This window comes from Ursus arctos, chromosome X (genome assembly GCF_023065955.2).
Source record: "Ursus arctos isolate Adak ecotype North America chromosome X, UrsArc2.0, whole genome shotgun sequence".
Classification (NCBI taxonomy): domain Eukaryota; kingdom Metazoa; phylum Chordata; class Mammalia; order Carnivora; family Ursidae; genus Ursus; species Ursus arctos.
The window spans coordinates 184,995-211,346 of NC_079873.1; the positions used below are offsets into that span (position 1 = coordinate 184,995).

Genomic DNA, 26,352 nt, shown 5'->3' on the forward strand with positions numbered 1-26,352 from the left:
TGGACACGTGGAGTCCTGTCTGCACACACGGGTTTGCAGAGACTCAGAGTCTCTGTTAGCAGACACGGGTTTTCGGACACACATCTCTGTCCGCAGACCGGGTTCACGGAGACACAGAGGACGTGCACACGAGCCAAGTACGCCCACGTGCAAGGTCTGAGTAGCAAGGGCAAAGGCACAGCGGGGAAGTGGTGTGTGTGTGTGGGGTGGGTCAATCGACAACCACCACATAAACCAGTAACAAGAATGTGAGCTGACCTCTTGTCAAACGCCCTGTCCACAGCAGAGCACAAAGAGGGGATGGACGGCCACATTTCAGGGAGTCCAGAAGTAAAGACTGTGATTGACTTTGCATCTAGAAAAGGTGAGCAGGTGACAGATGGAGAGTAAGTGGTGGGAACGGTACGCGGCGGAAGTACGAGAACCAAGGGCAAAGGGCGAGGAGAGAAAGACCACAAAGTAATTCAGTCAGCGGACAAACACTCCCAAGGTGTACGTGGGTTAAACGCTCCAGTTACAGAGCAGACACCAGCTGGAAGACACACACGTAACTCATAGGAGCACAGATCGAAAACTTTTTAACCCGTGGAACTATGGGCCAGCCATGGCCCTCACAAGGCTCGTGTGTGGCTGCACGATGGTCCACACTGCCCCAGCGATGACCTGCACCTCCGCGAGACGCATCACAGGAGCCCCCAAGACCTGGGCTGCACAGCCTTGGAACCCACAACCTGGGCTGAGCTGAGGTATGCACACGGCGCCTCGGCACCCACGACCTGGACAGGGCTGAGATGTGCATGGAGCCTCGGCACCCACGACCTGGGCTGGGCTGACATGTGCATGGAGCCTCAGCAACCACGACCTGGGCTGTGCTGGGCTGTGCCGGGCTGTGCACAGAGCCTCAGCACCCATGAGCTGGGCTGGACTGTGCAGGGATACTTGGCACCCAGGACCTGGGCTGTGCTGGGCTGTGCACAGAGCCTCGGCACCCACGACCTGGGCTGGACTGGGCTGTGCCGGGCTGTGCAGGGAGACTTGGCACCCACGAGCTGGGTTGTGCTGGGCTGTGCACGGAGCCTCGGCACCCATGACCTGGGCTGGACTGGGCTGTGCCAGGCTGTGCACGGAGCCTCGGCACCCATGACCTGGGCTGGACTGGGCTGTGCTGGGCTGTGCACGGAGCCTCAGCACCCACGACCTGGGCTGGACTGGGCTGTGCCGGGCTGTGCACAGTCTCGGCACCCACGAGCTGGGCTGGGCTGTGCAGGGAGACTCGGCCCCCACGACCTGGACTGGACTGGGCTGTGCCGGGCTGTGCACAGAGTCTCGGCACCCACGAGCTGGGCTGGGCTGTGCAGGGAGACTCGGCCCCCACGAGCCAGGCTGGGCTGAGGTGTGCACGGAGCCTCGGTCCCAAGGCAGAAATGTTGCTGGAGACAGACCGCCGTCCAGCAGGGAGGCACGCTGAGCTACACCTCCCCAGGCACCGATGACAAGTGTACCGGACAATGAGAAACAAAACAGCCTGGTGCGGACACAGAAGATTTACAAGTTTAATCTCCTGGACAGAAATAGACTGCGGCCCGAGCACAGCTGCAGGACACACATTCTTGTCCAGCACACAGGGCGCCATTGGGAGCCGGCCACCTCCTGGTCCGCAGAGCAGGTCTCAGCAGCTTCTGCAGGAATCACGGGGGCCGTTCCCTGACCTCCAGGACATTAGGCCAGGCTTCCGTGACGAAAATGAAAGCGGCAAAGGAACGTGTGTGTGCACAAGAATTCCACAGTGGGACTCGGGGTTCGGGAAAGTGAGAACAAGCAGTCGAGGCCCGGGCGCCCGGCTTCCAAAGCACTGTGCCTTCAGTCCTGCCGGACGCGCGGTCAGCGCGAGCCTCGTGCGGCACACCGCCCAGAGCTCCCTGATAAAGATGACAGCTCCCCACGGAGAGCTATTTCTGGAGAGGCCACTGACTCATCACAAGGCCACAAAGCAAGAGGACGTCGCCGGCCGCCCCTCGCACGCACAGCGGGGCCATCCTGTCCATGTGGGGCAGGACACCGGGGGGTCCCGTCGAAGCCAGCGCTGCCTCTCCAGGTGGACGTCCACAGAAGCGATCCAGGCCATGTCCTTGCAGACGTATCTTCTCTGAGCACTGGGCTCCGACGGTCAGAGGTCGCAGGGTCAGGGCTGGGACGTCGAAGTGATCCGTGCCCACGCCACCCAAACAAGACGCACAGTGAGAGCCAGGTGTCGGAACAAGAGCAGGACAGGCAGAGGAATGCCAGGCACGGGCGGCTCGGCTCGCAGGGCCCCAGGGCGGGCCCACACCTGAGACACAGACGCGGTGGTGCTGCCTGGGACAGGACTGGAGAGCCCGGCGGGGAATTCCCAGTGAGCCTGCGTGCACTGGGACGTTGTGGCCAGGACTGGGGGGCCCTGCAGGCCTCGAGCTGAGCCCGCACGCACTGGGACGCCATGGCCAGGACTGGAGGGCCCTGCAGGCCTTGAGCCGAGCCCGCATGCACTTAGACGCCCACATGCACTGAGACGCTGTGGCCAGGACTGGAGGGCCCTGCGGGCCACAAGCTGGGCCTGCATGCACTGGGATGCCGTGGCCAGCACAGGAGAGCCCTGCGGGCCACGAGCTCTCCTCTGCTTCCGTGGACTGCTCCCTGCCACCTGGCAGAAGTTTGCCAATGCGACTTACAGAGGACATAACAGATATACACATGGGAGTCACGGGGTCAGAGTTTAACACAGAGGAGCTGAAATGACCACAACATAGGCTTCCCTCCACGCAGGTTTCTGGAGACACCCTCTCCACACCAGGAGGTTCTGGTTGTCCACGTGTCAGGCCCGAGTGGGGGCCAGACAGCAAACTCCCAGAGGACATGGAGCCAGGCTGAGTCGGCCAGGCAGTGCACTAGGACAAGGCCCGGGGCCAAGGCCCACCCAGCTACCAGAATGTCTGTTCAGCTCTGTGCCTATAGGCAGAACGGGATGGACGGTGTGGTCTCCATAAAGCCTAGAAGACAAGGCTGGAAAACGTGGACGAGGTTGTGCCACCACGGGGCACTGACCAGGGAGCGCCATTAGAGGGGCGCCCACGTCCACAGCCTCACAGACGGGGGCGGGGGTCACGTCCACCTCCTGGGGCCCTGGGCACGTACGTCGAGGGTGTGCTCCCTCCCTGGCCCCGTGACCCCGTTCAGCCTAAGGCCCTGCCCGGTGTCGGGGACGGCCAGATCCTAGCAGTCAGGCTGTCACCAGGAGAAGAGGTTAGATCGTGGTACGGGAGAGTCAGCTGGGGCTGGTGTGACTGGGGGCCTCACGTGGCACTCCTGAGGGCCGCTGAGGGGCCTCACGTGGCACTCCTGAGGGCCGCTGGTCCATGCGGAGGACCCCGCAGGGAGGCTGGACGGGATGGGCAGTACAGGACCAGGGCAGCAATGCAGTGCAGGAGAGGGGGCCCAAGTCACCATCAAGTGTACCAAGCTGGAGTGTGCGGAGGGAGATTTACCACCAGGGTAGGGGGAAGGGGGCTGGGGTACCTGCTCCTCACCCCATCCCCATCTCTCCCCAACCTCACTTCCCCTCCCCCATCCTGGACCTGCTCCTCACCCCATCTCCAATTGCTCCCCAACCTCATTTCCCCTCCCCCATCCTGCACCTGCTCCTTCACCCCATCCCCCATCTCTTCAACCTCATTTCCCCTCCCCCATCCTGCACCATCTTCTCAGCCCATCCCCCATCTCTCCCCAACCTCATTTCCCCTCCCCCATCCTGCACCTGCTCCTTCACCCCATCCCCCATCTCTTCCCTAATGTCACTTCCCCAACCCCTCTCCCACCCCCCATGTGTCCATGTCTCCCCCAAACTCATTTCCCCTCCCCCATCTTCCACCTCCCACACCCCATTCCCCATGTCACCTCCCCCTCCCTCATCCTCCACCCCCACTGTCCCATCTCTCCCCAATCTCATTTCCTGTCCCCATCGTATACCCGCTCCTCACCCCATCCCCCATGTGTCCCCTAATCTCATTTCCCTCACCCCTCCCCCACCCCCACATGTGCCCATGCCCCATTTCTCCCCAATGTCATTTTCCCCTCCCCCATCCTCCACCTCCTCCCCACACCCCACCCTCCATCTGTCCCCTAATCTCATTTCCTCCACCTCATCCTCCCCCTCAACCCCGTCTCCCCAATTCCATTTCCCCCACCCCTCCCCCAGCCTCCCATCCCCTCCAATCACCCTGCATAACTCCCCATCTCTGTCCTGGTCATCAGGGTTCCCATCATGCCCATGGCCCTGGGCCACCACAGACGTGTGCTGACCTGCCCAGGGCCTTGTCCAGATCCACACTCAGATGCCCTGGGCTGAAGGAAGCCAGGAACCACCCCCCTCCTCCCCCAAGTCTCCCCCACAAGAAACCCCGTCTGGTTCACCGCACGCACCTTAGAGAAGGCTCACTTTACCCACGACACATGCCCATCCCTGCAGAACACTGTTGAAATACCTCTTCTGTAACAAGAAATACTTTCCCGCTAAAGGAATTCATAGAATTTGTCTCCCAAAGAGTGATGCTGGCGAGACAGGGTCACCCTAAAACAATCAGACTGTGGAAAACCGGCTCTGCCAGGAGCCGGACCCCCTGAAGGCAAGTCACCAGGAGTCTGGGGGAAGGAAGAGGGTTTGCCAATCCCGCCAACATCCTAGTGAACCACCTGAGACACCTCCAGACGTCGCTCTTCCTCCTGGGTGGGAGGAGATCATTCTGCGGCTGATTCCACTTTCAGCGTCGTACAGATTCCACACACACACTCTGCTCAAAAGAAGGACAAACCACAACACAAACCCCTCTAGACAGAGTTTCGACAGCTGGAAGACATAGTCAGCAGAGCTCAGAAGTTGTGTAAACGTCGAGACGGGATCCGAAAGAAAGTCCGAGCACAGAATCAGCCAGAGCAGGTCTTTTTCTCCCCCCCCCCCCCGAAAAGCCCTGTTTGAGTCTGTGGGACTGTTTCCTTTCCCTCTGGCCATACCAGGGGCTCACTCCTCACCAGCCCAGAAAACGCAAGTGTTTCATGCGGCAAGTGTCAGTAAACCCAGATGCAAGGCACTTAGGAAGCGCGGGAGGGAGTGAGGTCTGGCCTGCAGCCCTGTGGTCCTGTCCCCTGCGTCCAGTCCCCCGTCCTATCCCCCCCCCCCCCCCCGCCGCGGTCCTATCCCCCCCCCCCCCCCCCCCCGCCGTGCCCCGCATGCACGCGAGCACTAGGGGGCGGGAGGAGGGTGAGAGGCCGCAGAGAAACCTCGAGTTACAGACTGACTCTGACTCGGGAGCTCAAGGGAAGTCTCAGCCTTTTCGACTACATGGTCCCCTTAATCCGGCTGACAGGACACACACACAGAGACCGAAAGCCAGGTTTGACGTCTCTGAGCTCCTGTGAATCACAACAAAGTTCACAAGCCAGTCTGTTACTACAAACCACCCAAGCGTCCACGGTCGCGGCTGTGCTATGTGCTGCGCCACACAGCGCGTATCCCCACACAGCGCCTCACGAAACTCGGACGGAGTGGGAGCACGGAACGCGGCCGCTTCCAGGGCTGTGGGGAAAGCCTCCCTCTATTCACGAGGGTAAAGGCCCCGATGTTTCCGACTAAGGTTCAAGCCACCGGCCAACGCTAAGCCGTCTCTGCGCTCCTCCGTGCTAGAGAGAGCCACTGGATCACAGGCCCCCACCCTCCAGTTTCCTGACTGCGGTTCTGCCACTAAACCTCAGAAAGGAAAGCTGGAGCTTCCTTTTACGGAAGGCTTCCCCGACACACTGCAGGCAGCACACGGGACACCTGGCTCTCTACAGCCAGGACACAGCCGTACCAGGAGGGATGCGCACAGGTGTGGACCCCGGGAGTACCAGCAACCCCCCATCCGTTCTAGGAAGGATGCGCACAGGTGGGGACCCTGGGAGTACCAGCGGCCCCCCCCATTCCAGGAGAGACACATGCAGGTGGGGACCATGAAAGTATTAGCAGCAGCCCCCCCATCCATTCTGAGAGGGACGCATGCAGGTGGGGATCCCGGGAGTACCAGCAGCCCCCCCATTCATTCTGGGAGAGATGCATGCAGGTGGGGACCGTGAAAGTATTAGCAGCACCCCCCCATCCATTCTGGGAGGGATGCACACAGGCGTGGACCCCAGGAGTACAAGCAGCAGCCCCCCCATCTGTACCGGGAAGGACGCGCACAGGTGGGGATCCCGGGAGTACAAGCGGTCCCCCCCCATCTGTTCCGGGAAGGACACACGCAGGTGGGGACCGTGAAAGTATTAGCAGCAGCCCCCCATCCATTCTGGATGCACACAGGTGCGCACCCCAGGAGTACAAGCAGCAGCCCCCCCAACTGTACCAGGAGGGACGCGCACGCGTGGGGATCCTGGGAGTAGAAGCAGCCCCCCCAACTGTTCCGGGAGGGGATCCGTTTCGGAAGGGGATCTGTTCCAGGAGGGACGCGCGCAGGTGGGGACCCTGAGGGAACCAGCAGCCCCTCCTCCCCCAATCCCCCAATCTGACCTCAGCAGGGGCCACAGGTGAGCCGCACACTAGACACACCCCGCAAGCCCGCCCCACCTGGACCTGCTGGAAGGCCTTGAGCCTCTTCTTAAAGCGGGAGGGCAGCACGAAGTCACAGCCACGGGCCAGGGAGGCCAGCTCCTGCCTCAGATCGGGGTCCTGGCGCAGCGACAGCTCCCTGAGCCGCATGTCAGCTCGCATGGGCCGCCGGGGGCCAGGCCAGGCGTTGCGCTCTCGCTCTCGGGGCTGGGCCGGGCCGGGGCCGGCGGGCTCAGGGCGGCAGCTGCGCCCGGCAGGACAGTCTGGGCGGCCGGGCTCAGCGCGCTCCATGCGTGGCCGGCCGGGCGCTCTGGGGGCCGGCCCTGGGCCGCGCGCATTCCACAGGCTGAGGAGGGCACATGGCTGCAGGGTGGGGGAGGCGGCCGTGTGCCGCTCCTCCCCGCGGGCCCCTGGCTGTGCAGGAGGGAGCCACTGCAGCCGGAGCTGTTGTGGCCGGGCTGCCGGTGGCAGTCCTGGACGCAGCTCCCCGCACGGTGACCCTGTCTGGTGGCTCAGACCAGCGGGACGAGTGCGTAAACAGGTCCGGGAGGAGACATCTGGGGACAGCGCCTCTAGTTCTGGGGGTGGGGGTGGGGGCGACAGAGGCGCTCTCCAGAGAAGTGAAGTGATCTGGGAGCAGAGGCGGGGAGGGAGGAGAGGAGGCGCTCTGCACAGACGTGAGGTCTGTGCGGACACAAGAGAACTTGTTACAGCGCTCGCCCCACATCTCTGAAGGTCCCCGAGAGCCCAGACGCAGCCAAAGCAGCTGCCTGCGCCCTGAAATCATGCCAGAAACAAAGGGGTCTGTCCACACCGGCCTCCCTGTCTGCACGTCAGACTGGAGAGCACAAAGCACCGAGGGTCCGCTGACGCTTTCTCTTCACAATCGGGGGTGTGGGGAGCATACAGGATTTCAGAGCTTTCCTGCCGTGCTGCGCGAGGTAGATAAGGTGGGACAGCACGTAGATTTCGTGGAACAGAGACCACGCAGCTCAGATAACACAGAACGTAAGCAGACGGGGTAAACGTCTCCGGTAAAGTGGGTAACGTACAACGTCAGCTACGTATTGCGGGCTCGGGGCGGCAGCCGCAGAAAGTCACCCAGACCGTCGAGCAGGTAGCACAGAACACAAGGTACATACTACGGGATGTCACACGGGGAAGGAAGGCAGGCAGGCAGACGTCCTGGAGGTAACACAGCAGAACGCAAGCGTGTGCAGACGCTGTCGAGTGCGTGCTCCGTGACTGCCGTGTAGGTGACGTGCTCCGTGACTGCCGTGTAGGTGACGTGCACATGACTGCCGTGTAGGTGACGTGCTCTGTGACTGCCGTGTAGGTGACGTGCTCCGTGACTGCCGTGTACCGTGTAGGTGACGTGTTCCGTGACTGCCGTGTAAGTGACGTGCTCTGTGACTGCCGTGTACTGTGTAGGTGACGTGTTCCGTGACTGCCGTGTAAGTGACGTGCTCTGTGACTGCCGTGTACTGTGTAGGTGACGTGCTCCGTGACTGCCGTGTACCATGTAGGTGACGTGTTCCGTGACTGCCGTGTAAGTGACGTGCTCCGTGACTGCCGTGTAGGTGACGTGCTCTGTGACTGCAGGGACTGGTCACACAGACCTACCGGGGTGAATCCAAGCAGAGGGCTCGGAACTGGACCAAAGAAAGGCTACCACCCTGGACGCCTCCACCACCCTCGGCAGCAGGAAGGGAAGACGCGCTGAGGAAGCAGACCACACCTGTGCCCATCTGGGCTGCGGCAGGCACGAAGCCAAGGCACAGAGGTCCTGCGATGTGAGCCCCACATGGTTTCAGGAAGCGTAACCCAGAAGGGATGCAGATATTAACACACACGCAGCAGAAGAGCAGACCTCAGTGCCCCGCCATCACCCCCCATGGAACCGTCCACCTACAGGATGTGAGACAGGGCCACGAAGACGGTGGGCGTACAGGGATCCCTCCCCACCCCCACCCCAGAAACAGACTTGTAGATGGACCTGGCACTGGAGCGTGATGCTTTGTTCTGGGTAGTAAGGGCACCAGAACAGCCAAGCAAGGACACCGGCACAGCCCCGGGCGGGGACACCCGCACGACCCAGGGCGAGCACACCGGCACAGCCCCGGGCGGGGACACCCGCACAACTCAGAGCGAGGACAGCGGCACAGCCCAGGGTGAGGACATGTGCACAGTCCCGGGCAGGGACACCTGCAGAGCCTCAGGGGGGGACACTGGCACAGCCCAGGGCGAGCACACCCACACAGCCCAGAGCGAGGACACCGGCACAGCCCCAGGCGGGGACACCGCACAACTCAGAGCGAGGACAGCGGCACAGCCCAGGGTGAGGACACGTGCACAGCCCCGGGCGGGGACACCCGCAGAGCCTCAGGCGGGGACACTGGCACAGCCCAGGGCGAGGACACGTGCACAGCCCCGGGCGGGGACACCCACACTGCCCCGCTCTGTCCCAGAGCGAGGACTTCCATGTACTGGGACAGAAGAAACACCAGAGTATCAGGTGAGTATATGTTTGGAACTAGCCAGCCTCGAGAAATCTGTCTGTGGACACCACTCCTCCTCGGGGGAAAGACGGCCCTGTGTTTGTGACGACACGTGTGGGACACGACCTGGGCAGACACAGTCCTGAATCTGCTTGCCCTGATGCCCCACGGCCCCCAGCCCTGCGTGGGCACCCACGCTGCTCTTGCAGATGTGGAAGGATCACGTGGGCCTGCTCTCCTCCCCAATCCACGTGCACCTCACTCCAGAAGATGAAGGGCTTTTTCCTGTCCTTGCCTCTCCCTGCCGTCCTCCCCAAGCACTCCTGTCTCCCCTCCTTCCACTGAGGTTCATCGGGGACCCACCACCTGCCGGCCACAGCAGCCACGGGCACAGAGTTCACAGGCAGGGTGCGGTCCAAGCACACGGCATATTCAGTGCTAGTTTCAAAAACCACACTCAGAAACACAGCAGTCCCGAAAACATACAGACAAGACCCCTGAGCAGCACGAAGCAGCGTTAGGCTGCAGGACACGCCCCTTTCTGAACCAGGTCCCACCCGGCGCTGGAAAGGCCTTTCCTTCCCAGACCCGCTGGAGCTGGGCCCCCAAGAAACTGCAGGACTGCAGGGACACCTCGTCAGCCTACACGTGGCACACGGCCTCCCAGCAGGAGGACGCAGCATGTCTTCCCCACTCCAGCGACAAAGACACGCGAAAAATCACGGGAGTGGTCCCAAAGCAGCGACCCCAAGCACACCGCACCCGCCTTCCCCTCCATAATGGGCTTCGCTTTTGCTTTTTTTTAAAAAGCAGTTTCAGGTTTACAGAATCATGGAGCAAAAAATACAGGGTTCCCACGACCTCCCCAAGCACCACCCCTTCCCAGTTCCCCCGATTACGGACATCTGGCGCTGGGCGGAGCATTTGTAACAAGCGGCGAGCTACAATGTTATTCACGAGACTCCAGCGAGTGCATTCGAGCTCACCCTGGTGCTGCTGAGCACCTGTGGGCTTGGACACGTTGACACGGACAGGACTCCAGAGGCCAGCACAGGACCGTGCACAGCAGGGTGGCCGCCCCAGGTCCCCTGGGCCCACCTGGCCCCACCCCACCAGCACTGGCCCTTCCATGGGCTCCGTACTTCTGCCTTTGGCACCGGTCACCTGGTTGGGGCCGCGCGGGAGGCAGCCTTCCAGGAGGGCTCAGTGTTCATTCCACACCATCTCTCTAAGCACCCCTCCCCGTTCCTGCTTTAATTCCCATTCAGGGGCATGGCCTCTCAATTCCTTCTCTTCTGCTTCCTTCCTGTCTCTTCCCCATTTCCTGAATGTCCTGTAGGATTCATGGGTCTGCCATCGACCCCTTCTAAGGTGTCCAGACAGACCAGGGCAGTGTGTGCCAGTCACCAGGCTACCAGAAAGCAGGGTGCTGAGTGAGGCCATGAGACTGAGGTTCCGCAGGTCCATTCAGACCCAGACGCCACTCGGAGGAACGCCCCCCAGACACCAGGCGCCTGGGACGACCAGATCCAGGAGCCACGCAGGGATGAGCTGGGGCCACAGGGCGCCCCCAGCCCACTTCTCAGATACAAGCACAGGCTGCTTGCAGCGTGGGGTTCCTGCAACCACAGGCCACAGCTGCTGTTTCCTCCGCTCCCCTCCTTCCCTACACGCCTTTGGGAAGAGACAGTCTTTGTGTTGCTAGAACAAATGGGCTTCCCCTCTGCAGCATGACTCTGCAGCCTGTCCCACAAGGAGAGAGCGTTAGGTCCCACTCTCAGGTCTGGGCTTGTGTGCAAGCCACACAGACAGGAGGGAGTGTGTGCACGGCATGGGGGAGCCCCTCCCTGCTCCTAAACGCTCCTGCTGTGCACACGCGGGGCTGGCAGGGTAGAGACCACGCAGGGCACACGCCTGTGCCCCTGAGCACAGACGCAGAAGAACTGCCCCAGCGAGCCGGCCCAAAGGGCCCACCCCAGATCTGTGAGCTCAGCCAGGCTGTGTAGTTCCTAAGTCTGGGGCGGTTTGTTCACACAGCAACCCCACGCAACAGTGACGTGGCCAGAGCGCAGGAGGCCGGGGGCACAGCGGAGGAAACCGTCCATCTGGTTCGGCACCTGCTCGTGCTGTCACCAGGTCATCTAAAGCTGCACCACTGAAACTCGGTTCTCCGGTTTTTCTGTGTCAAATGTGCGCAGTGACGAAAGGACACACGTTCCGGCAACCATAACACAGAGAGCTGCGTAAAACGTGGCACGGACCTGACTGGTTCACGTAAGATGTTGCTACACACCGGAAATGTTACTCCAAAGAGAAGAAAGCTTTTACTCCTTTGTCCACTTGTACATATATTTTGGGGAAAGATCAGTAGCTCTTCAAACTTTCAAAGGTATATTTGTAAGACAGAGAGCAAACCAGGGAGAGGAGGAGGGAGGGGAGGAGGGAGGGGAGGAGGGAGGGGAGGAGGGAGGGGAAGAAGGAGGGGAGGAGGGAGGAAGCAGTGTCCCCGTCTGAGTAAACTTTACAAGTGTTTTCCCCCAAGATCAACTTTGACCCTTGTGAGAGCTATGGTGCCATTTACAAGTGAGGAAACCAAGGCGCGGAGCTGGAGTGCCCTGGTCACACGGCCAGCAGGGGATGGCGTGGGCCTGGGACCCTAGGCTGGGATGACCGTCAGAGGTCAGTTCCCAAACAGAGAACATCTACCCACTGCAGGAGGTACTCTGGAAGCCACACGACGTGGAAACGTTCGGAAACAAAGTCACCCAGCACTTGCAGAGAAACCCGTCCCTGAGCGCTTCCACTGTGGTAAAGCAGCCTAGGTCCGTCGGCCACGGGCCAGTCTGCAGATATGTTCATGAGACGTGGACAGGGCCCACTGCCACGGGGGCAAGAGCGGGCAAGAACTCCCTGGGAGAAAGCGTATGCACAGCTCTGACCGCGGGCGCCCGGACGTGGCAGCTCGGAGACCTGTGTAAAGGGGGCTGTATCGGGGACGCTGCGCAGGTGCGAGGGGAAAGAAGCCTGGCTGTAAATGCATCTCCTGCCCCCGCCCTCCCATCCTCTCTTCCCCCCGCGGAACACACACACAGAAAGAGGCGGCCAGGCCACACGCTCTAGAACAAAGGACAACACTATCCTAGCAGCAGGGACGGTTCTGCCTCCTGGTGCTGTTCTGCCCACAGTGCCTTCTCCTTGCACCGATGAGCTGTTGAAGGTCCCGAATTTATCTTCCGATGCTGGTTTCTAACTGGCACTGAGTCGAGAGACTGTGGGCTGTGGGACAGCAAGGTCCTGACCCCAGTTCGGACCTGCTCTGTCATGTCCACTTGGAACATCTCTCTCAAACACAAAGGGGACACTTCTGCTTGCAGGTGAGATGGACGGACAGACAGCAGCCTTACGGACGGCCTGAGGTTGACACAGCATGTTAGAAAGAGACGGGACCAATCGCACTCGGTCTGACAGACATCCCAGAAAGGCGGAACATTCCACAGTTCATTCTGCGAGGCCATCGCGACCCGGGCAGCAAAGCCAGAGCCATCGCCACAGAAACCGCACCCCGATATCCCCCCGACACAGACACGCAGATCTTCCCAAAACGCAGACGCAGAACCCAGCAACGTACGAAACAGATCATTAACTAGGATCACAGGGACTTCATCCAAGGAAGCAAGGTTGGTCTGACACCCAAACATCGCTCACGCCGCATCACTAATCACGGCATCACCAAGAACGTGCCTACATCCCACACCCATTCCTGTTAGAAATTCCCAACGAGCTGCCAGGAATACAAGCTGACCTCCTCAGCCTGGTATAGGGCATCTCTGAAAGAACCTGAAACGAACGCCACCCGTGACCAGGCCTGGATGCCTTCCTCCTAAGAGGGGCTGGAGCGAGGATGCTCGCCATTGCCGCTCCCCGTGACAAGGGCCCGCAGACCCCAGCCAGAGCAATCAGGCAAGAAAAGGAAATCAAGGGCATGTGGACCGCCAGGGAAGACGTGGACGGTTTTCCTCCACAGACAATATGACCCTGTGCACACGTGACCCTAAGGCACCTCTCGTTGACTAATAAGTGAGGTCGGCAAGGTCACGATGGAACATCAGTAGTGTGTCTTACACCAGCAGGGACGATTCAGAGACGTGGTTAAGACAACAAAGACACAAACACATCAGAAGGCACCCAGGCAGGAATTCCTCCTACAAGAGGGGGAAGGCCTAGGCCCCAAAGGAGAACCCCTGCTCAGCCCGTAACACAGCATGTCCACAAGTAAGACGTCTTCACGGCCGTGGACTCGAGAGCCCAGGATTGCTACGACAGCAATTCTCCCCAAGTGACCCATACATCAACACAGTCCCTACAAAACCTCGTCAGCCTGCTAGTGGGACAACTGACAAGAGACCTCAAAAGAACCCTATGAAGCGCAAAGGACCCAGAAAAGCTACGACAACGTTGCCAAAAGTTGGTGGGCTGATTCCCTGCTTACTAGAAGGGACAGTCACGCACGCAACGAGATGCGGAGACACGCAGGGACGTTTGCATGCGTGCACCTAACAGAGTCCAAAACACGTGCAGGCATCCATGCCCACGGTTTGTCAGCAAAGGTGCCGACATGATTCGAGGCAACGAGGACGGTGTTTTCACAAAATGCTCCTGTAGCAGCTGGGTAGTCAGAAAAAAAACGAACCCAGAAACTTGCAGACGACCACACATAAAACCTGAAACGGATCATAAACCTATGAATAAAAGCAAAGTTTATAAACCGTCTAGAAGAAACAGGAGAAAATCTTTTTGACCTTGAGACTGGCCAAGGTTGTTTAGCTCATGGTACGTCCTTCTAGGGATACAACGAAAATAAGTGATAAGTTCAACTTTGTCAAAACGTGAAACTTTTCTGCTTCAAATGACACCAGCAAGAAGGGAAAAGACGTCTCAGAGCAGCAGCAGATCTCCCAAATGCAGGAGTTGAGAAGTCACAGAGCAGGAGTTGAGATCTCCCAAATGCAGGAGCTGAGATGTCACAGAGGAAGAGTTGAGAAGTCACAGAGGAGGAGTTGAGAAGTCACAGGGCAGGAGCTGAGAAGTCACAGGGCAGGAGCTGAGAAGTCATAGGGCAGGAGTTGAGAAGTCACAGAGCAGGGGCGCCTGGGTGGCTCAGTCGTTAAGCGTCTGCCTTCGACTCAGGGTGTGATCCCGGCGTTCTGGGATCGAGCCCCACATCAGGCTCCTCCGCTGGGAGCCTGCTTCTTCCTCTCCCACTCCCCCTGCTTGTGTTCCCTCTCTCGCTGGCTGTCTCTATCTCTGTCAAATAAATAAATAAAATCTTTAAAAATAAAAAATAAAAATAAATTTAAAAAAAAGAAGTCACAGAGCAGGAGTTGAGAAGTCACAGAGGAGGAATTGAAAAGTCACAAGGAGGAGCTGAGAAGTCACAGAGGACGAGCTAAGAAGTCACAGGGCAGGAGCTGAGAAGTCACAGGGCAGGAGTTGAGAAGTCTCAGAGCAGGAGCTGAGAAGTCACAGAGCAGGAGCTGAGAAGTCACAGAGGACGAGCTGAGAAGTCACAGGGCAGGAGCTGAGAAGTCACAGGGCAGGAGTTGAGAAGTCAGAGAGCAGGAGTTGAGAAGTCACAGAGCAGGAGCTGAGAAGTCTCAGAGCAGGAGCTGAGAAGTCACAGGGCAGAACCTAAGAAGTAACAGAGGAGGAGCTGAGAAGTCACAGAGCAGGAGTTGAGAAGTCTCAGAGGAGGAGCTGAGAAGTCACAGAGCAGGAGTTGAGAAGTCTCAGAGCAGGAGTTGAGAAGTCTCAGAGCAGGAGTTGAGAAGTCACAGGGCGGGAGCTGAGAAGTCTCAGAGCAGGAGCTGAGAAGTCACAGAGGAGGAGCTGAGAAGTCACAGGGCAGGAGTTGAGAAGTCTCAGGGCAGGAGCTGAGAAGTCACAGGGAAAGGAGTAGGGAGGAGGCCCCGGTGAGGGTCTGAACCAGCCGCTGGGCAAGGTTACTGGGATACTGACCACTGGGGGAAGGAGTGGGAAGGAGGCCCCGGTGAGAGTCTGAACCAGCTGCTGGACAAGGTTACTGGGATACTGACCACTGCGGGGGAAGGAGTGGGAAGGAGGTCCCAGAGAGAGTCTGAACCAGCTGCTGGACAAGGTTACTGGGATACTGACCACTGGGCGAAGGAGTGGGAAGGAGGTCCCGGTGAGAGTCTGAACCAGCTGCTGGACAAGGTTACTGGGATACTGACCGCTGTGGGGGAAGGAGTGGGAAGGAGGCCCCGGTGAGAGTCTGAACCAGCTGCTGGACAAGGTTACTCGGATACTCACCACTGCGGGGGAAGGAGTAGGAAGGAGGTCCCAGAGAGAGTCTGAACTAGCTGCTGGACAAGGTTACTGGGATACTGACCGCTGCGGGAGAAGGAGTAGGAGGGGGTCCCGGAGAGAGTCTGAACCAGCCGCTGGGCGAGGTGAGACCTGAGCTAAGAACCTGTCCGTCATTAAAGCATGGCTTGTGTCCTGTACATCTGAAAGTGGGGTCCATGGGGGCAGGGGACCAGTCCTCTCCTGGGCGACCTCACTGGGTAGGAAGTATGTGCACAGACAGGGCATGCAGGCTAAGCTCTGATTCCCCTCTGAAGAACTTCCTTAGAAGCACATTTAGGGTTTTGCCTGGTTGGGATCGTGGGTGACAGACCCACGAAGCCCCTGCCGTTCAGCACCCAGCCCTCCCTCCGTGGAGACGGGAAGGAGACATTCTGAGTGCCCGTTGCGTGTAATGTGTTTGCCAAGCGCATCACACCTTGGGTGCGTGGCGAACATCCGTGGGGCAGGTCACGTAACACGGCAATCAGGCTCTCACTGTGTGCGGACGTCTGTGCCTCCTCTCCTCTTAGCTGGGGACGTACACGGAGTAGGGGTGAAAAGGAGCTGCCCGCGGCTCGCAGTCAGCCCTGACGTGTCTCTACACTGGAGAAAAGATGTTTTATCTGTGAGACCTCGTCCTTGGACCCAGGAGCCTCACCGGTCCGCCCCCTGCCAGTGTGTGCCTGGGAATCGGGTCCTGGTGAACGGTGTCCGACGCAATGCGTGGATGGGGAGCACAGGAATGAGCCCCTCGCATCTGGTCCCCGTGAAGACACGGGTCCTCTCGGGCAATTCACGTCTCAAAATCCAACCGAAATGGTTAAGTTCCAAACACATGAAGACGTGTTTAAAGCAATGTCTCGTCCCAGACAAGAAGCATCACTACTTTGTGAAAACTCTTGGGGGGGGGGGGGGCGGGAGAGGAGGGAAGAAAAGCATTCTGCTGTTCCTCAAAAGTGCTGGCCGTGGAAACTGCAAACCAGAGGGGGTCTGTGATTTCACCTGCATCTGGCAGCAACTCCCGCCGACCCTTCCAGGACTCCGCCGGCATCCTGACCTTCCACGCCCTGCACCACTCACCCAGCCCAGGGCCCGTGGCTGCAGACACACGCTGGCGTGTCCCAGCGGCTGCACGCATCAGCACTGTGTGAATCTTTGTTTAGGGGAGGGAGAGAAGGGGCGGACGGAGAGGCAGAGTCCACACTGAGCGCGGAGCCTGACGCGGGGCTGATCTCACGACCCTGAGCCAAAACCAACAGTGGGATGGTCAACTGACTCAGCCTCCCAGGCGCCCCATGACCGCGAGAATTGTGGTCACACACCGTGCGCACAGCTTTCAGAAGCCCTAGCAGCCAGCCGTGCAAGCAGGCACAGCACCCTCAGCCCAGAGTGCTGCATCCCACCCAATCCCACAGGCACACGGCCACACCCCGACCCGGCCTGACAGCTGCCCAGACCACTGTGGCCTCTGGGCAAGACTGCACATCTGACCTCCACTCTGAACCTCCCCTCGCAGCACCCCCTGCCTTTTCCCCGCTAACTTCAGTGCCTTCCCCAAGTCCCAGTCCCCCTTCCTGCCGAATCTCTCTCCCAGTGGAGAGAAACGAGCTCCCCTGCTCTGAACACTTGAGGAACTTAACTCCCACGCGGGCACGCCTCTGTGCCTGCTTTACAGAAATACGTCCTTTTCAAGGCATCCACGTCACCCTCCCCATGCAGGGCTGACCTGCCAACATCTGCAGTCCCAAGACGGTTCACACGAGGTTACGGGGTCACAAAATACAAGAATTCACCTGCAAGTGGTGGCGAGCCTCCGTGTTTACAGCTCCCTGAATAAGACCTCGGCCGTCCCGGGGAGTAGGGATGCCATCTTGGGGAGGGAAACCACTGTCCCTCACAGGAACCCTTCTGAGCACTGGCCCTCCTCACATATCCCACGGCCTTGAGGAAACGAGTGATTCAGGCAAAACTCCCTCCAGCACTAAGGTTCTGGGTGCAGTGTGAAAGTGACGGAGCCAGAGCTCAAGGGTTGGTCCGGGAGCCCTGCAGGTGCAGACGAGCCTTCCTGTGGGGTTCCCTAGAGGGTCAAAACCGCGTGGTGTCTAGCGTGGCTTTTGGGTCTACTTCCCACCCTCCGTGGAGACTTACTTTCTGGGACATGTCATCGGGTCCGCTACGACAGGCCAGAAAACCACCCGTAATGAAGAGCCCAACGAGTTTTCTTGCAGAGGTTGTCCTCGCAATCTGCCCTTAGGGGCTGGTCCCTGCGGTTGGGAAGCTATCAAATGAGCGATACTACGAAACGGTTCGCGCTGTTTATGGGGCACTAGCACCAATGGAAACGTCTTCAATGTCACAAACGTGTTCCGATGGAATGTTAACATTTCCGGCTTCAGGAGTATTCCAGGTACACGGCAGGCACCAGCCACCGCTCTTCCCCTAACACCCGGAGCCAACATTTTGTGACTCTGAACGCACACAGGGTAATGTGCCAGAAACCAACCTCTTTTTCGGAGCACGGCTGTCTGACTGTAACTACTATGGACAATTCAAGAAGAAAACCAGACAAAGGAGGGAAAAAACCTCTGGAATTATTAAGAACCGAGAAGAAAGTGCGGAGAACTGAGCATGTAAAACCAAGACTCGAAAAGACCAGAAAGGAACTCTAACATTCGGGCTGGACAGATGACCAGCGTGGGACTCCGGCAATGACAAAACGTTTCAGCATGTGGGGCTTCGTTTGGGGTAAAACCCGCAAATGTGAATCTTTTCACGTGTGACGCTCCCGCACCAGCGCCCCAGGTCACTCTGCGGCCCGAGTTAGCAGAAGCGAAGCATTAACTTACTACTCGCGTCCCTGTGGATCTACGAGACCCTCGCACGGGTGGCCCGGTCCGGGGACTAGTGGCGGCTCCCAGCGGGAGTGCGGTGGACGTGGGGGCCGGGCTGGGCGCCCCCAGACTATCGAACACCGAGGGCTTGCAGGCGGGGGCGGGGGCTGAGGCTGCTAGCGGGGGCCCGGGCTGCCTCGCGTCCCCACCGCCGCTCTCGGTCCTCCCGGGCGTCTTGATCCTCTGCAGACAGTCCTGGAGCATCGTCTGCGTGCTGGACTCGCTGAGCCAGCACAGGAACAGCTCGTCCACCTTCATCTTGAGGACCGGCTGCAGGACTTTGCCGGGAGGCATCTTCAAGGCGCGGACCCTCCTTCCCGAGGAGCCCCTTCCTCCTGCACGCCGGCCTGGCGCCAGGAACCCAAGTCTGGGCCGAACGGACTTGGGCGGAGCAGATGATGGTCGCCGGCGGGGGTCCCGGGCCCGGAGTCCAGGAATCTGGGGGTCACGGGCCCAGGGTCCCTAGGAGGCGGGGTTCGTGGGCCCGGAGCCCCGGGAGGTGTAGGGCCTGGAGCCCGGGTTCTGGGGAGGCGGGGTCGCGGACCGGAGTCCGGGTCCTGGGGTCCCGGGGAGGCGGGGTTCGCGGGCCCGGAGCTCGGGGTGCGGGGAGGTGGCTGGCCTGGAGGGAGCCCGGGTCCTGGGGTCCCGGGGAGGGAGGGGCGCGGGCCCGGAGCCCGGGGTGCGGGGAGGTGGCTGGCCTGGAGGGAGCCCGCTTCTTGGGTCCCCGGGAAGGCGGGGTTCGCGGACCTGGAGCCCGGGGTGAAGGGAGGTGGCTGGCCTGGAGGGAGCCCGGGTCCTGGGGTCCCGGGGAGGCGGGGTTCGCGGGCCCGGAGCCCGGCGTCCCGGGAGCAGGCGGTGGCCCGGCCCACCCCGGCGAGGGGGCGCGGGGCGCGGGTGCGGGCAGTGCCCGGCCCGCCGAAGGTCCGGGCTGCGGGCGGCGCCGGCGTCTCGCGGGCTGCGCGGACTCCCGGGCCCGGCGGAGACTGACAGACACGAGCGCCGCTAGGCCCGCGCCGCTTTGGGCAGCTTCAAAACCGGCGCGCCGGCCGTCTTCCCAAACAAGGTCGCCTACGTCGTGCGTCACCGTGACGCGTGGCGTCATCACGGCGGCCACGGGCTCCGCACGCCGGCACGCACACCTACCGGCTTCGGACGCAGCGGCCTGCGGGGTCCTTGGCCGGGGGGTGGGGGGTGGGGGAGGGAGGCCGTTTAGGGGCTGGGTGAGGAACGGGGTCGGAGGGGTGGCAGCCGCCCCACACGAGGTCTTCCTGCTTTTTGGCTTTTTAGGGGTGAGGCCCTAGCCTGCGAGGCGACCTGAGGGCCGGGGAGGTGGGAGCATGCGCCGTGCGTGCACGCTCACCGTGGGGCGGGGGGGGGGGGGGGGAAGAGGAGCCTGGCAACTTGAGCATGCGCAGTGCGTGCCGGCTGAGCGCGAGCTGCAGGCCTGGCTGTGTGGCGGGGGAGGACAGGGGGTGGGCATGCGCAGTGCGTGCCCGCCGGGAGCGAGCCGGAGGCCCAGCGGCGGCTGGGTGGCGGGCGTGCGCAATGCGTGCCCGCGAAGCAAGGGGACGGGTGTGCGCGCGCGGGGGTCGGGAGCGAGCGCGAGGCTAGGCGGGCAGTTTTTTGCATTAAGAGGGCGACTTGGGTTCGCCAAGGGCCCCGTTTACGTTAATTTTGTTTATCAAACGGTAACGATGGGTTGGAGGCGTGCAACTCTTTTAAACATCGGGTTTTTAGCTTGAGAACGAACTGCCTTTATCATTGCAAAAATAATAAATCTATTTTGTTGGAGGTGGAATTAATTACTTAAGTGATCTTTTGTCCCCCCCCAGCTTATTTCCGTTTATACTTTTAACGGGGTCGTTAAATCACGCACAGTGCATACATGCACTCTTTGTGTCTTGTGTTTTGGGTTTTGATTTTGATTTTTTTGTTTTCTTTGTTTTTGGGGGGTTTGTTTTTTGTTGTTGTTGTTTTGGGGTTTTTTGGTTTTTTTGTTTTTGTTTTTGGTAAAGACGTTTTCTTCTCCCTAACGTGATTTTGTAGGAAAGTTTTCACTTGGGTTTTACCCCGTTTAGGGGTAATTCAAGGCTTTAGGACCTGGGTCGTCCTCCGCGGTATAAATACGGCGGCCTCCCTGAGTCCCTGGTTTTATTTTGTGCGCACGATGATTTCCACCTCGGTTGGTGTTTCGCGACTGCACGAAAAACTCCGTGTACACTGGCTCCTGAGAGCGCCATAACGCAGGAATCCTGTGAAGTTATTTCTGCTAATTGGGAAGCAAATGCTTGTGTGGGATGCTGCCGTTTCTGGAGAGAAGTGAATGTTCATACAGTTCGCCCTTGGGTTTATCACATACAGACATCTTGTCAAGGAACAGACGCGCCTTTCACCCGGGTCTGTAAACGAGCTGCCACTCACTGCTCCGTTCCTCGCTGTGGTTTTGGCGAGGAAAGGGCTTTTTTTGAGCCCCTGCACAAGACGGCTTTATAGGTCCCGGGCCTAGCGGTGAGGCCCGAGGTAGTGCTGTGCGGCTGCCAAGTGGACAGAAATAAGGTCCAGGACGGGAACAGAATTAACCTTCAGTGTGTGCTGGCCCGGCGAAGATCCTGTCCTGCGAAGACAAGGACGTGCTGTGGGACCCCGGGGCTCCGGGGGCCAGCCCTGTGCATACACACACACACACACACACACACACACACACACACACACACACACGGCTCTCCCCGGAACAGGAGCACTGGCTGTTAATGATACAAGGATGTTCTCCCGGTGCTGCGTGGCTTCCAAGGGGGTGACAGGAGGACTCCCCCAGGACAGAAGGATGGGGGTGGGGAGGGTGCTAGTGGACAGAAAGATTCCGGAGGACTCTGCGTGGGAGGGGGGGCTGAGGAACAACGAGGTGGGATCCCCTGCTGTGTTATTCTGGGGAGCTTGGAGAGGAAGGCGCTGAGATGGTTGGAGGGGAGGGTGACTCCTTCCTTTGCCCACCTGAGCCCAGTTCCCTCTGTTGGCCGCAGCCCACCCAGCCCCTCAAAGCTGGTCCGTACGCCCTCAGCTTCAGCTCCCTCCATCGGGGGCTGGCTGCTCAGAAAGAAAGACAGGCTCTCCAGGCACCCCATCACCAAACAACAAAATAACAGTGTGTCTGCCTGCAGAGCCCCAGATGGTTAATGGCACCCTCCCACTTGGGGAGGGAAGACGCCCTAAAGACCGTGCCTGTGAGGTCAGATCTCACGGGCCCCAGGCTGACCCTATGCTGCAAATACACTCACGGGAAATCAGAGAGATCAACTTTCTATCTGCCAACCACAGTCATCCAAAATGCGTTGCTTTTTCTTCTTTTAAAAAATCTTTCTTTCTCTCATTGGTACGAACTTCACAGGCGCCTGGGTGGCTCATTTTGTTGAGTGGCTAACTCTTGATTTAGGCTCAGGTCATGATCTCGGGGTCATGAGATCAAGCCGAGTGGGGCTGGTGCTCAGCGGGGAGTCTGCTTGAGATTCTCTCTCCCTCTCTCTCTGCGCCTCCCACTCGCGCTCTCTCTCTAAAATAAATAAATCTGAAAAAAAAAAAAAAACAGAATAGCCATAAACATGCCTGTGTTTGGTTTCAAGTGGTTTTCTTCCAAGAAGCTAATCAGGAGCTTAATAACGTTCCTTGTGTCGGGTCCTGCGGGGATTGGCTGAGTCTAGACCCTGTTTATGAATTCTGCTTCTCTATCTCTTTGGTTTATTTGCTTCCCTTTGCTGCTGACTGGCTTCCTTTCCAACATTTGGTTTTGTTTGCTGCTCCACGGCACACCCTTTTTGTACAATTTTGAAGTGGAGGAATTGGGTCTTTCCCTATGTGCCTTGAATGCTCCATAGCAGTGGGGTGGGCGAGTGGACCGGGACCGGCGGGCTGGCGGGCACATTCCATGACTGGGATGTTTCGTGTGGCATTATTGTCACGGGACTGGTTCCTTCTTGTGAAGCAGCCACCCCTGCTCCCCCTTCCCTCCAGGACTCAGACAGCCCTGGACCCAACACCGCTGCCTGCCCTTGATTAAAATCAGACTGGTTTTCCATGACAGGTTTCCAGGGACGGAACCATGGATGCAAGATCTTGGAAGGATTTTTTTTTTTTTTAGCAAAGATGGTATTATGGTCCTTCCCTGGGTGCTATGCTGTCACTGTCACCAGGACAAAAAGCGGAGAAAACAGCCATTAAAACTTTCCAATCTAAGCAGTGCTGTTTCAGGTAAAATGCCATAGGGACCTGGTAATCAAGAAAAATGATAATTTATTTTGTTAGCACCCATCTTCATAAACTTTCAAAGAAAAATAAAAGTGTGGATCAAAACAACAAAACGAGGGGCGCCTGGGTGGCACAGCGGTTAAGCGTCTGCCTTCGGCTCAGAGCGTGATCCCGGCGTTATGGGATCGAGCCCCACATCAGGCTCCTCTGCTATGAGCCTGCTTCCTCCTCTCCCACTCCCCCTGCTGTGTTCCCTCTCTCACTGGCTGTCTCTGTCTCTGTCAAATAAATAAATAAAATCTTAAAAAAAAAAAAAAACGAAACGAATTGATAGCAGCCCTAACCAAACTAAAGACAATGGAAAAATTGTAAATGCTAAAAAAAAAAGGAAAAGAAAAAGAAAAGAAAAGAAAAGAAAAGAAAAAAGAAAAGAAAAGAAAAATGGGATGTTGTTCGGATTTGTCCTTTTCTCCAAAGGAAAGAGTTTTATAGAGGTTATGCACGTGTGCATTTTTTTCCCAGACGTCCATGTATTTTCCTGATTCATGATCCCATTTTTAGGCAGTGACGTGGGCTCAGGACCTCACAGACAGTGAGGCTGTGTGTCTCCACCGTCCTGCAAATGAGAGTCGACCGCTAAACGATGTGTTTCTGTGCAGCTACTTCTGGGATGCTTTGGAAGCTTTCACTTCTTGCTATCAGCTCCGTCAGTCCTTTCTCTTTTAATTTATTTACAATGTATTTATTATGCTGGAACGTGGCATAATTAAGCGGCTGCCTATGGGGTCCTCTGAGTGTGTGCTAAAAGCCTGAGGACAGAGATAAATAAAAGACGGTTCACGATCTCAAATATTTCCTAGTCTAATGGGGTGGGAGTGGGGATGGATAGAATTAGATAATTCGATGCACAATTATACGGCCCAACATGGTAGTGTGAGGAGAGAGGGGAAAATACGGAAGAAGTAAGGGCAGAGGGAGCCTCACAGAGGTGGCACTCCATAAAGAGACACATGCAGGACCATTTATACTGGAAAGCAGAACGTATGCAAGGAACACACTAGGAAAGGAGCTAGAAAGGCCTTGTGCAGCACCTCTGTGGCAGGCAAACAGGTTTGGACTCTCTCATGCACAAAAAATTGAACCAGAAGGCTGGACAGCTAGAGATCCGTGTTACCTTGTGTCGAAACACTTGCTCCAATGTAGCTCGCAGTAACCTGGAAAGTGGGAAGTGTGCCTGGTCCCCCTGTCCCCTTGGGAAAGGATGGGGAAACACAGCCGCAGGCTGGTTGTTAAGTCTCTGCATTTCATCAATAATAACACGAAACGCAGTGGTTTAGAAAAGAATGAGCCGGCTTGCAATCAGAATTTTAGAGAGGATACGGACAGCCCCAAAAACGGCAGCGTTGAAAAAGGAATCGGGTTTTCACCCAATGAGAAGTGTGTGCATTACGATACTGCCTTGGGATGCAAGGAAGACCCAAGGTGGGTTTAATCCCCTTTGTGAAAACCCCTGAGAGAATGAAGGTGCACAAGAAAAAATGAAAAAAAAAAAAAAAGAATGAATGAAGGTTCACACACTCGGGGCTCCCAGAAAGAGCCCTGAGTCCCTGTGACCAAGTTTAGGGAAAAGGACCAGCCTGGATCAGCCAGCTTCCTGCCGTGATATTGATATTTTAACTAGCGAGTTTGGGGATGGTTGTTACGCACGGGCAGCTGACTGATACATACAATTGGAGCCATTGAATCAAACTGGGGATTGAAACGGTCAAATATGTGTGAGGTGTTTGAGGCGCTTAGCTCTGCAGGGAGGAGAAAGATCAGTTACAGACATAAGAACCCACACAGTGGTTAGCGGGCTGCTGGGGCTTTATACGCTGTGTCAGGTGTCAGGCTTGCTGTAACAAGTTGCCGCAAAGTTGGAGACTTAGAAGGACACGGATGTGTTCCTCCACATTCTGGAGGGCACGAGGCCAGTGTCTGTCTTCCTGGGCTGAAGTCAAGGTGTCACAGGGCTGGTTCCTTCTGGATACTCCGGCGGGGGGGAGGGGGAGGGGCAGGGGACCTGTTCCCTGTCTTTTCCAGCTTCTGGTACCACCTTGGCTCAGCACCCTTGCTCCACCTTCAAAGCTCGTCCTTCCCACCTCTGCTTCCATGTCACATGGCCTCCTCCTCTTCTGTCCTCCCATCTCCCTCTGCCTCCCATGTGTAAGGACCGTTGAGAAGATACTGAGCTTACACAGATATCCAGGATGATCTCCATCTCAAGACTCACTTCATTTATTAACATCTGTGAAGTCCCTTGTATCATCAGTGTTACTTTGCTAGGGCTGCCGTGACAGCATAGCACAAACTGGGTGACTTGACCAATAGGTGTGTATTCTCTCCCGGTCCTGGAGGCTGGGAGTCTGAGATCCAGGCGGGGCAGAGGCTGGGAGTCTGAGATCCAGGCGGGGCAGAGGCTGGGAGTCTGAGATCCAGGTGGGGCTGAGGCTGGGAGTCTGAGATCCAGGCGGGGCAGACGCTGGTTCCTCCTGAGGCCTCTGTCCTTGGCATGTACACGCCATGTTCTCCCTGTGTCCTCACATGGTCATCCTTCTGCATGTCTGTGTCCTCATCTCTCCTTGTAAGGACACGAGTCATATTGCATTAGGGCCCATCCCGATGACTTCATTTTGCCTTAATCACCCCTTTAAAGACCCCCTCTCCTAATACAGTCCCATTCTGGGGTCCTGGAGGTGAGGGTCTTAACACGTGTGTTTTGGGGGGGGGCACAGTTCAACCCATAATGGAGGGAAAGGATGGGTTGGAGAGGGGTCTTGGCAAATGAAACACTGTGAACATCAGCAATCAGGATCACTTGTCAATATTGACTGTCCAAACAGCAGCAGCAAATTCAGAAGCAGAGAAAAGACTTTGTGTCTGTTTGCTTCCTTTTAATCATTTCTGTCACATTCGTAAGATTCTCTGTTTGCTGAGACATCATTCTCTTGGTCGGCTTTAGGTCTTCGAGCTTCTTCTACACATCCATTTAAAGTCTGGCAAGTGAGTCCAACATCTGGGCACAAGGTGCATGATTCCTCTTCTGTGAAATGTCCAGAATACGAAAATCCATGGGAAGAGAAACCAGATTGGTGGTCTCCAGGTGCTGGGGAGGGGGCTGGAGAGGGACTGTGCTTGGTTACAGGGTCTCCTTTTGGGGGGATGAGAATGTTCTGGAACCAGATAGAGGTAATTGCACACCTTTGGGAGTGTGCAAAATGCCACTGAGTTGTACAGTTTAAAATGGTTACTTTTAGGGGTGCTTGGGTGTCTCAGCGCATGGAGCATCCGATCGCTTAGGGCATGATCCCAAGGTCCTGGGATCGAGCCCCACGTTGGGTTCCCTGCTCAGCAAGGAGCCTGCTTGTCCCTCTCCTGATACCCCTGCTTGTGCGCACTCTCTCTCTCTCTCTTTCTGTCAAATAAATAAAATCTATTTTCTGAGAAGTAGTTGTTTTTATATTATGTGAATTTTACTTCAGTTTTTTTAAGAAAAGGAAGCACGTAGGTAGAGAATACATGAGAGGCGGTCAAGAGAGAAACCCGGTGAGGAGTGGGAAGACGAGACGCTGATGGAACCTGAAAAGGGTGGGGGGAGGGAGAGGGACAAGGCCTCCTTGAGGAAAGGTGTGCAGTCTGGCTGAGGGCCCTCCTCTGGCTGCACACAATCTCCCCATTGCCACTGCTGTGCTCGGGGACCTCTTCTGTTCTC

At 57.8% G+C, this 26,352-nt stretch overlaps 1 protein-coding gene across 3 annotated transcripts in view; it reads right to left on the reverse strand.

The window, feature by feature from the left end:
* LOC113250051 (serine/threonine-protein phosphatase 2A regulatory subunit B'' subunit beta) overlaps window positions 1-18,754 on the reverse strand; it is a 50,712-nt gene extending 31,958 nt beyond the window's left edge. The window contains exon 1 of one of the 3 annotated variants that reach the window (XM_048213194.2): window positions 18,318-18,754. In XM_048213194.2, coding sequence (XP_048069151.1) covers window positions 18,318-18,656 — 339 coding nt within the window. In that variant the 5' untranslated portion in view covers window positions 18,657-18,754. Of the gene's footprint in view, window positions 1-6,628; window positions 7,184-18,317 lie in introns of those variants that run through there. The other 2 variants (XM_048213196.2, XM_048213195.2) reach the window with 2 other exon arrangements.
* Between the last annotated feature and the right edge of the window lie 7,598 nt (window positions 18,755-26,352).